Source organism: Perca fluviatilis, chromosome 14 (genome assembly GCF_010015445.1).
Source record: "Perca fluviatilis chromosome 14, GENO_Pfluv_1.0, whole genome shotgun sequence".
Lineage (NCBI taxonomy): Eukaryota > Metazoa > Chordata > Actinopteri > Perciformes > Percidae > Perca > Perca fluviatilis.
In genome coordinates, this window is record NC_053125.1 from 17,237,857 (window position 1) to 17,249,951 (window position 12,095).

The window sequence follows — 12,095 nt, forward strand, 5'->3', positions numbered from 1 at the left end:
GAACATAATGACGGATTTAATTATTTACTGACCGGCCATAGATGTATTTTGAAAAGCATACGCGCTGCGGCGTTGAAGAGGAAGACTGCCCGGAAGTGGTAAAAGCATTTCAGTCGGTGTTTCAAGGAAAGTTTAATACCTCTTAAAGCTACAAACGGATGCCGAAAGAAGTTTTTCAACAAGGCAAAATTTGAGACTCTGATGAAGAAACACAACATCAAACATTTTAGGACGGTGAGTGACTTAAAAGCGTCGGGTTGTTGAGCCGTTACAAACTGCACTCTTGAAACCCGCATGTATAAATATTTTACTGCTCCACAACACCAGACGATACCTGACGTCTTACCAGACCTGGTACAGAGTTATAATAACAGTTATCACACCTCTATTAAAATGACTCTATGGAGGTCACAGCGGAGAACACCGATCAAGTGTTCCACAATCTGTACGGCACCTTTGCCTCGCTTCGCAGGGAATAAAATAAAGATGGCTTTTAAGAAAGGAGATCTGGTCCAAGTCCGTCTAAGCGAGGAGGCGTTTTGATAAAAAATAATACGAAAGCAGAGTTTTACGGACGAAGTCTTTACAGTGACCGAACGTTATCCCCCGGTATTACACCCTCCGGATATAAATTAGTAGACGTATGGCTTGAGCCTGTCGAGGGGTCATTTTGCGAAGCAGAGATGCAAAAGTAAAAAATGGCCGCCAACAAAATGTTTCCGTGGCGAAAAAATCTAAAACGCCCGCGACTGTCAAGGGAGAAAACAAGGCTTTTGTGCAATGGAAAAGCTCGACAAAATTTAACAGCGTGGGTTAAATTATTTGATGTGGTCGGTATATAAACCTCTGTGTACAACGATCCGGTCCATCACCGCACTCAATAGAGAATCATGGAACACACCACCTCTGAGGGCTTTTTATGTGACTCTGCCTTCCAACGCCAGTAAGGAAATATTTAAAAGTAATAATAGCAGTTGTTACACAATCGATTTGGCAAAACCGATTGAACTTGCTAAAGATGGTTGGTGGGCCTATTGCTAAAATCATATATCCAACAACGCGGTGGTATAATTTACCGCAGATTCATCCTATTTTGAACTGAATGGAGTGACCGATGAGCCTCAGCCCTTGGTGAGAGTGTAAAATTTAACAGGGCGTGTACTATAATCGTCCTAAAAGATCTCCTGGAATACCTGGTCCCGGCGGTTAAAAAAATATGAGATTGCCTCCTTTGACACTCTTAACAATGCGGATTGGCCGGATTGACTCTGAAGGCTGCACGGTCTTTACAAAATCAAACGTAACCCTCTGGCTTATACATGCCGGTCTGAAAGTTAATGAATGGTGGACGCTATCCAAACGGCCATCTACATATCCTTAGTGATTTAAACGCAGGCATATATAACCTGTTTGTCTCGTACGATATCATTCAGTATCAAGCTGTCGGTGACAGTTACTCACCGCTGCTTGGTGTCGGAATGTGAAAGGTGACTTTGGTGACATAACGAACATTCGGCACCATACACCTCCATTATATGCCGCTGTCGAAAAATTACATCAAAAACATACGCATGAAATTAAAACAGATCGTAACAAACCCGTGGATTTTGTTTTTGGGAAAACAATTGTGAAACCCGCACTTTTAAACCAGTGCAACGTTCTTTGTAAGATGCTTCATATCAAAGAAGACCCACGCTTTGTGGCCTCGACAGGGGCTTAAGCCCGGTTTTTATGGAGCTGCCGGTGTACGTCCGGGTATAGGCTCAATATTTTTCAAAGCAGTTTTGGCTTTGTAGCCCTCTGCTAAGAAAAGGTTTCGCTTTGTAGCAAAACCGTGATCTTTAAAACACCTGCACAAACATTGCATCAGATGCAGGAAAGGATTTATGGGGAAACTGCACGAGAACAAAAATCAAGAAGGCGCCCAGTGTATTGTGGTCTTGCCGTGAAGGAGCAAGAAACCAGCCAGGTGAGAGGGTTGTTCCGCTGCATTTAAAAAGCCCAGCCTGCTAAGCGGAGCAAATCAGTCGAGAGACGGCGCTCAAGAGAAGGAAGTCTGCACAGAGTCCGACATTATTTTAACGTTGCAAACAATGGCCCTCTTACATCAGAAATCGGCGAGAGTAGTACCCTGGACGAGCTGGACCTCTTTTCAGCTCCCATGACACAATTATCCGTGAGGATAAAAATCCAAGAGTACCAGCCGTTATCCAGCACTCTTCGACCTCCTCGCATTGAATTTTACATACCCTGGAGACGTTGAAAAGTACCCCGATTTAAACGTATAATGCCGCTTTACTCTCAGAGTTAAAATTACAGAGAAAGATGGGTCAAACATCCCACCAGATACAGCAGTTGGGCTCATCAACTACCCGCTGAATACAATTTTCAGTCAATGCGACGTTATTCTGGGGGATAGACTTCTTTCCCAGTCAAGGCAACGATCCATATCGAAGCGATTATAGAAACTTTGCTCAACTTTCCAGACAACACGTTAAAGAGTCAATTTAGCACCGGTCTGTTTTACAAAGACAGCGCAGGCGCACATGGATTCTGTGGTAATAAATAATGGTCCTAACAGAGGGTTAGTCCAGAGAGGCCATCCAGCGTAGAATCTGCCGGTGGACCCTTTGGGCCCATTACATAGTGACATATTTTTCACGGAAAGACTGATGTTAAACTCTGTTGATTTGAGAATTAAACTGATCCGTAACAACGGATGCATTTTGCTATCTGGAGACTCGCAGTGGATTCCCGAAGTTCTATCTAAAGATAATATCGGCATCGCTGTTTGTTAAAAAGGTCACCGCTTTCTCCCGCTGTAAGCGTGGGTCACGCCGAGCCCTGATGAAAGGAAATGCTCTTTATCCGCTCTCACGCCGCCTGTAGTGAAGACCTATTCCATACCGAAAATTCCAGGATCTGTAACCAGGAAAACCTATTTCTGGTAGCTGTGCCTCCCTATCTAGCTTTAGCCATGGTTCGAGTAGATTCTTTTCAGGAAGAAGGGACCTATCCCGTTTTAACTTTCTTACATAATGACATTGGAATATCTTGCACTGTGTCAGGATGCGGAGGCAGCTGCCTGCTAAGGCCTTCCAGCCCGTTTCAACACAGGCAGCCCAGTCAGAGAATATTACAACATGTTTACATCTACTGGGAGACACCTCAAGGATCTGCCTTCAGTACCCCAGAGGGAATTTAACAAAGGTTATTCTTTGTTCGTGTTCAATCTGGGGAGCTTAACGAAGACAGCTAATGCCTTGGCTTCCATTTCCTCAGGGAATTTTACGTCTTGAAATGCGCCTAGGGTCCCTCTGCCTTAACACAACAACGTTAATAGTATACGCTTGTTACGATTCCATTCTGGAGATCAACTCTAAAAAGACAGGTGTTGGTGGATTATTATTAAAGATAGTGGATAATCATCAGCTAGGAAAGGCTACATCATCTTATAGGAGACACATTCACGCACGCTGTGGGCTTGTGATCAGCTACCAGCGTTGAGCCAGACCTTTAACCTGCCAGCCTATTTTATAGTGAACACTCATCCCTTCCTACATGCCTGGTGAGCACTGGCTCGCACTGACGCTTGGAAGAGGACGGAGTGCAACTTTTTTCGACTCTTATGGATTTCCGCCAGATTTTGCCTATTACCCAGCGCAGCATTTTACAATTTTTGGAAAGTCGTTCAAAAGAAGCTACACTACCACAACCGCCAGCTCCAGCATACTTCTCTATAGTAAAGTGCGGGACAGCATTGCGTTTTATCTCTGTCACAGCGTCGCGGTTTATCATATAATAACATTTTGGGCTTGTATCATGTTGACGATGTCTATAAAAACGACCGCGATGGTATCTACTTTTGTGAATAAATATCAAAGAGGTCGAGGTCGTAACCGCTCAGAATCTTTTTCATCATAGTGTATGCTCTCTGAAAATGTTTAAAGATTGTTATCACTTGTAAGAAACATGAAAAACAAACAAACGCTGTAACCATAAACTTGTGATTAATAAAATGCTTTATTGAAAATGACAGTGTTACGGAAATTCTCTTCATTTACAAGTTTAAAACCTTAATCCCAGTAGACCATCTTGGGGATTTTGTTCTTTTTGACGCGGTGATTTTTCTTCAAAACCATCTCGGTCCATTCATGAGTTGTCTGTACTGTTCACGCGGCTTATGGATTTTTCACCATCGAAACGGGAATGTTGAGCACTGACAAAGTATTTAAGAAACCAGTCCATCCTTTTGGCATTGTTTGTGTTTTCTTCTTATTAGGCTGGCGCGTAGATTTTTGAATAAATCTATCATATGAGAGCCTTATTACGACAGAGCCTTTGTAAATAAATTCGCCCTAGAGGGACCATCTCACGTCATTTGCGGCTAATTTCTGCATAATGTAGAGAGCGTTTTCCGGTCGTGCAGGGGGCAGGTTTGTTATCACATCGCTTGCGCCAGCCTCATCCAATAGGGATTGGGGGTCCGGTGCTGATGCTGCTGCTACACCACCATCAGCACCATCTACTGGTGCATCGGCAGCTGGTGCATCTGATGAGGATGCAGAGTGTTGACTTTGTGCCGACATCCGGATGCAGGTGAGGAGTAACCCTATGGACGCTCTTTCTCGCTTTGTTTGAGCAAAGTGAGATAAGCGTAACATCAGCGCCGTATCTTTTAGCTTTTTCATACGAATTCAATCTTGGATCATTTAATACGGCGCTCATTTTCTCATTCAAATCATCTTCGGCTGTCTGTCTGATGGATGGCTCTGGTCTAGTCATTTTACTCCAGCTGCTGGGGCGAAATCAAATACATTTTCTTGGTAGCCTTTAGAGCCATATTATTAATTTTTTTCTTCTCCTCTTAGCTTCTCGGAATCAGCCCACCTAGTAGATTTCCCAGAATAGCGCACTGGCAGAAAGCAGAGGAAGGATAAAACCCCAGTTTGTTTTTTCAGAACCTGATGTTTACGCTTTAAGCTGGTTTTTTTATCTGCCAACAACCTTATAATATTCTTTTGACGCTTCAGTTGTCTGTATTGAGAAGGGGACACCTTTAGATGCCCTTTCAAAGATTAAGAGATAATTCGCACAAGGCCTGCAGAAAATCAGGTGAGCAGTGTTTTAAAATGTCTTTGCGCTTGAAGGCTTACGCGTGGTACAAGGCTTTTAGTAACAGAGCGTTCCTTTTTAACCGCTCCGACATAATGAGGTCTATTTTTGTTTTAGCGATGTAAACCGTCGTCTGCTGGTGGGGAAGTATCCCCGTGCGCACTCTGTAACGTTCTGGGCATGAAGGTGTGAGGTCCAAAATTAAATACCCCGTGCGCTGACTTGGTAGCATCTTGAAAACTTTCCAGGAAAAACTGTTTTGTGAGGGAAACATCTGATGTGCTAGGACCCTCATCTGCAGTTGGTCGCGGGGTTTTAAATAGCACGAGGTAATTACAGTTTAAACCTGATTAGTGCGGCTGTATTTACCTTTATGGAATACATTTTGAGTCAACATCATGACGCTCATCCTTTTGTGATGTCGGTATTGCGTGAATATTTTCGCCACCTCGGGATGGTCACCTGCCTGAAATATGACGTCGTCCAGGATGACGAGATGTGAATGGTCAGGAGGGAAACAGATTAGTGTCGTCAAAGAATCGGGGAGTCCTTCCAGAAATGTAATTCTTTTATTCATTTTCTTCATTTCATCATACATGGGTTGATAACTTGTATAAATCCATACAATATTTTCGGTGCAGCGTCCATCACACGTTCACTTTTTCCAGTACAGATTTAATAAAATAGGTTTTACCACAACCACTTGGGCCCACTACCAAACATGAAAATGGAACCTTTAGTCTTGGATCAAAATCAATCTGCTCCATCATGCAGCTAATAACCAAAAGGCAGAGTTGTACCGTCAGGAAATACCCGTCTTGTCGTACACGACTCTAAACTTTTTCTTGAATGTAGCGTTTTTCAACAGAAATCCGTTTTTATCACGTTTTATAGTCTGTTGCGGCGTTTCAAGGGAATCTTTCCTTAGACCCCTCAAGATAGCCTTCGACCAATTCTTTGGTGCTGTCAAAATTGATCAGTTCACTGCATTCCCGTCTGTGTAATACCTTTAACTTTCATCACCACTTTTTTCTCATTTTTGGTCTGGTAGGCGTAGCTCTTTGGACCCGCGGCTACAAATTCATGTATTGTGTGGCCGCGTAATTCATCCGTGAGGTCACCGAGATAATTACCCAGCTCCAGAGGCGTCTCATTTTCTTTTATCACATAGATCAAGCTGTCCGTGTCTACGTAGAGAATGTTCTGTTGCAGCCTTTCTAAATAACTGTACAATTTCAGACGCCACGTAGCGTGGTAAACGCAGCGATGAAAACATTACTGCTTCGACCTGGGGGACTACACACCTGTCATTATACAACCACTGAATCAGTGCTTACGTCGCGCGGTTTGTTGGTAAAACGAACGTGTTTTAGAGTGTATTGTCCAGAAAACACTAAAGTGAAAAAGTGTTCGGCCGACTTGACGAGTGTGGTTTGAACCAAATTACTTCTCTGCGCAAACTTGCCCCAAAAGCCGTTCAGACAAGCCTTGGACACCTGTCTCTTTGCCGGATTTGTCTCAATTTTTTCTGGGTTTAACCTGATGCCTTGATGCAATTCGTAGTCTCTGATGTATTTTTTCCTACTCTCATCGTCCACGGCCTCCGCCGGAAACCCTGAAGCTTCCTGTTTACCCTTCAAAAAGGTGTGAATGTACTCGACAAAAAGATTGCTGCTCTGTGCCTCAAAGTGCCAGACCTCAGAAAGTTTCGACACCTTGTAACCCATCTGTACCGCTTTGTGCAGCTCTGCACTGACCCAAACTCCGGTCAGAGCTCTGGCAACGTCATCATGACTACATGAGTCGCTCTGATTATTAGTCTCTGAGCATGTACGACAGAGTGTGAACACTAATTTACCTTGAGCTGTTTTATAAGGTAACACGGGAAAATACAGACCTCTTGGGGGAATCACGGTTGCTCTGATCAGCCCAAAGTAGTTTTCAATTTCGTCAAAATCTCTGTGAATTATTACCGGATGGCCTAATGGGTATGAGCCTGTTGCGTTAACGTACGGATACAATGACGTAACATCTACATAATGCACAGATTCGTCTGCACCTGCAGTGTACCGTAGCCTCAGCGCGCTGGTCCGCCCCCCGTACAGTGCGGCTCGAGGAGCCAGAGGTTCAGGTGGATCATATTTCTTCATAAACTCTCGCACCCCCGCGTGTGTTTTTTTCATCAGAGTCCACGCATGCTCCGTCATCACCTCTGTATGCAGTCCATGCGTGGACCTCAACTGATGCAGCTTCTCCTGGCTAGCCGAATGCATTTCCTCAAAGGCGATCCCTGTCATTGGGCAGATATCATGAGGTCTGAAACAAGTAGGACAGCCATGATAAAAACATCCTTGAAATTCATAGGAGCGGTCTAACCCTCTATGGCGGTAACCGTCGACAAAATACGATACTCAATTTTCTTTTCCCCGCGGTTTAGAGCATGCTGAATGAAAATGTTTTTTGAATACATTAACCATTCCAGCCATTGAATTGAGCAGCTCGAGAATTTTTTGAACTGACGCCTGTAATCGTCGGGCGAAGGAATAGCCAGTGTCTTTTCAACCAGGAAATTTGTGAGAAATACTTTCATTGATGCCGAGGAAATTGTGACGCAGCTGAAAGGATCCACGTGCGTCTCCCCTACAAATTCCTCTCTGAATTTCATGCATCCTTTGCGCAGAATATTTGTGTCGTTTTGACAGTAAAAAACTGCCTCTTTCTCAAAGTTAAAAACACCCCTCCGATGCTTCTTTGTACCAGCTGTAAAACTCGTTTTTGCTGAGCCGCGGACATGCTTTCTACACACCGTAATCTCCGCGGTAAGGCCCGATATATTTTAGATGCTTCTCTTTGCTAAATTTGTGGGGAAAGAAGCCCTTTGATTGATCTGCAAATCCTAATGCTTTTCGGCATAGCGGCGAAGTTTCATGGTAAGAAAGGACGGAATTCAGTAAACCTTAGCAGATAATCTGTTTCTGTAAAACAGATTATTTTGCTGCCTTGCATGACAAGCACGGGCTCATTCCTAAGTCTATCAGGCCTCTGAGGATTAGGTAGCTGTCAAAACCTCTAGCATTGTGTATAAATAATGGCGCTTTTTATATTGAGGTTTCCTGAACTTCATGAGAAACTTCTCGACGCAGTCTAAGCCGTAGGACATCCATTTTTCACCCTGTAGCGATTCGGCACACACGAGGTAGGGCATGTGTTCTCCCTTGTCATTGACAAATGTTTCAAAATCGTAAAAGAAGATATCTTGGGTCTGATTTTCTTGAAATTTCACCGGTTGTATGTAGCACTGGTGTGGCTCGTCACCTTTGTGGACACCACACACTTTACATTTGAGGTTCATGCATTTGTGCTCTGTACTAGCCGGAGAAGAGATATTTGCAATTTGAACATTTGTGAATCTTCTGACATGTACTGAGGGTCGTGTCATTCAAAGACTTTTGTGTTTAACGTAACCGCGTCTTTCGTACGTATTGCAATCTGCCGGTATACAGGGTCACTGTAACCCAGTATCGCATGTAGGATCGAAACAGAGATTGCAATGACCCGGAAAAGTGGGCCTCGGCCCCGGCAGTAACCTCGGTAACAGTAATGACATACATTATCAACCCTAAAAACCCTTTAAGATTTTTTATTCCATAATAGTGCTCGTTAAGCAGGAATAGAAACACTGGCTGGTCAGACTTTGGGTATTGTGTTTCAAAATGCGAGAGAGCGCGGTCCTCTGCGTCTCTGTAAAAGACTACAATTTTCCGGTTTACTATCTGTTCAAATTTATTGATGTGACTGAAAGCTACTGCGGTGGCTTCGGTCAGACCCGCTAAATGATGAAGCTCTCTAGCGTGCTCGACGGCTTGTATGTAGGTGAAGTCGGTGTTGATGAGCAGAGCCAAGCTGATGGTAAAGCATAGTTTATTGTTTACGTTGGGCACTACATGCAAGTGTTTTTTTTTCTTATTAACGATCTCGCTGACCAGAGTTTTTTAAGTTTTCAGCTTATCACCAGCACCGCCCCAGGATTTTTGACAACTTGAATGACTACTTCCAGTGGGGAGTCAGCGTCTAGCTCTCTGTTAGATTGTATCAATCTCTCCAGTAACCCTTCAAAAACGTTCTGAAAGTCAACTCGATCACCGACTTGAATGATATCGTGTTCCTGTGCATTTTCCTCGCTATTATTTCAACCTGTACATGTGTCATTAGGTCTAACCTCAGGTCTCACTCTCTCAGCTAAGGCGTTAAAATGATTCAAAACATCTTCATAAAATTGCCCAAATCCTCGACGTTCGCTATGGGAGGTACTTTAAAGGTCTGACGGAAATTCCAAATTCCCAAAGCCACAGCGTTTCCTCGACTGAATGTCATGGGGTCTATTACGGTAAGGGGTTTTCTAACGGGGAATGTCATGGTTCTCAATCTCTTGTAATAAGGTATTTTCTACCGGTTGAATGTCATTATGGTTATGATTATCAAGCTCTTGTAAGGCCCTTTCTAACGGCTGAAAGTAATCACTCGCAGGCTCTGGTTGTGCTGTCTCTGTGTTGCCGTTATTTAAATGAGGTTGATCAGGACGATTGTCTGGGTGGGGATTATTATGATTTAACTCTTGGATGGCTTCAGCAAGCGCTGGTGTTACAAAACGCAGTGGATCCCGTTACATCGTCTACAGCAATAACTAATTGTATGGAAACTATAATCAACAAACCAGGCTCCATTATGCATTAAAAAATAAAATAAAACAAAATGTCACAGCTAACACCTTACAACTTTTACATTTGAAGAATTGTCTGCACAATTGTCAGCAGCTTTTGGAGGATCTCCACCTTGCTTTCCGGATCTCTCACTCTCTGGGCTCGGCGAATTCCCCCTCAGTACAGCATCTGTCATAAAATCAGAGAAAATACCTTTTAAATATATTTAATTATCGATACAATAATACTAAGATATGTAAATAATAATTACCTCTGGACCGGGTTCAGGCCTCTCCCTGACATATCTCACTCGATGAATACCCCTCCGTCCTTTCATAAAATTTAGAGAATATACATCTTTAATTATATATTTTAATTATCAAGACAATAATATATACATATATAAATAATAATTACCTCTGAATCGTACAGTGGGACGCGTGGTCCTGGCGACAGGTTCAGGTTCAATCTCTGTTCATTTGGAAAATAATGAGATAATAATGAGCGAAAGTCTGAATAACTCTCTCTCTCTCTCTCTCTCCCCCCTACCTGACTTGCTCCCCACACACACACACACACACACACACACACACACACACACACACACACACACACACACACACACACACACACACACACACACACACACACACACACACACACACACACACACACACACACACACCATTTGGATACCCAACCATCACCCAACCAGATGGTCAATCTCTCACACCCCTGCTCTTTCCCATCTTACATTGTAATGTTTTAAAAATGAACAAAAACCATGCATCTGCAGTAACAGGTATAACTTAAAAGCACTTACCCGCGTCCTGAGTTTGAGTTTGCAGAGAGATGGTCTCTGTAATGTTCTGTTCAACTATTTCCCGCTGCTGCTCAGATGCTCTTTCGAGGGCAAGGATTTCAGAAAGATTAAGTTCCACTTCATTGCCATCTTCAACTGCTTTCAGAACCACTACACCATCTACTTCTGCTTCTTCTGCTGCTTCTTCCTCTCCTTCTGCTTCTTCTGCTTCTTCTTCTGAATCAGCGAGGGCCTGGATAGGCTCCTGACCGTTTTCTGTGGATGCTGCAGGCTCAATCTCTGTTCATTTTGAAAATAATATATAACTTGCTTCAATTCAATGTATTTACTTTAAGTGTTAATAACTATCTCTCTCTCTCTCTCTCTCTCTCTCTCTCTCTCTCTCCAATCAAATGACTATCTCCCACAATGCCCTCTTACCCACCACCACCCACACCCCTCCCACACCACCTGCACCTCACACACACACACACACACACACACACACACACACACACACACACACACACACACACACACACACACGCACACACACACACACCATGTGTTCCCCATCTCCCATCCACCCATTTACAGGTATAATATAAATAATATTTGTCTCCCTCTATCTCACATCTACCCAGTTGCAGGTATAATATAAATAATATGAAAGGCCTTACCGGCAGTCATTTGTAGGGTAGCCGAGGGGTGCCCAGCGTTTTCATCTCTTGACTGCATATGCTGTACCGGCTGCCTAAATTCTGTTTCAATCGTGACGGTGGGGACGTCTCGCAGCACAATTGGCTGCCCGTTGGCCCGTGGTCTTTCTTCAGACATTACCTCCTCAATTTCAATAACCCCTGTAAAGACTGCTGGATTTTGATTGTTATATGCAACGCCTCTGTCATCTATCACGCCTTTGGGGAGAGAAAAGACAACATAGGATCAGTTATTTATTACCTTGATACATAAAGCATTAAATGGTATAAATAACCTACCAAAATCGACATCTGTGATTACGATATCTCTAAAGTCCTCGTCATTGATTTCTGTTAGGAAGAACAGTCATAATGGTTGACCCGAATATTTCAACACACTTGGCATTAATAATTAATTAATCCATAATGATAATATAGAACTCACCTGAAAAGTACTGTGACTGAATATTTTGACTCCTCTGAATGAAGTGACGGTCTGTATGCAAAGCCGAGTGGGAGAGTAGGCTGAATGAAGCACATGCTTCTTCCAAACATGTGGTAAACACTTTATTGCCTATTTAGGGACCGAACATTAGTGCGGGGGTGCAAACTTTTGGGGGCTCAGCCACTTACTTGGCCTGTTGTAAGAGGAGCCTTACACATTCCTATTTTACAACCCTGCCTTACACACGTTCTGCTCTCTGCTCCAAAGAGTGTAAAGATACTTGATTTAATTCTTGGTCATTGGCTCATTTCAAACGCATCAGTGTTACTCAAACT

General features: G+C 43.3%; 1 protein-coding gene across 1 annotated transcript in view; it reads right to left on the minus strand.

Annotated features, from left to right (window-relative positions):
- The window catches only part of LOC120572513, a 19,034-nt gene extending 7,258 nt beyond the window's left edge, over positions 1-11,776 (minus strand). The window contains exons 1-6 of the mRNA XM_039821850.1: positions 11,761-11,776; positions 11,616-11,666; positions 11,298-11,534; positions 10,639-10,917; positions 10,233-10,286; positions 10,087-10,145 (exon numbers count right to left, since the gene is read on the minus strand). Of these exons, the coding sequence (XP_039677784.1) occupies positions 10,087-10,145; positions 10,233-10,286; positions 10,639-10,917; positions 11,298-11,454 (549 nt within the window). The 5' untranslated portion in view covers positions 11,455-11,534; positions 11,616-11,666; positions 11,761-11,776. The remainder of the gene's footprint in view (positions 1-10,086; positions 10,146-10,232; positions 10,287-10,638; positions 10,918-11,297; positions 11,535-11,615; positions 11,667-11,760) is intronic.
- Between the last annotated feature and the right edge of the window lie 319 nt (positions 11,777-12,095).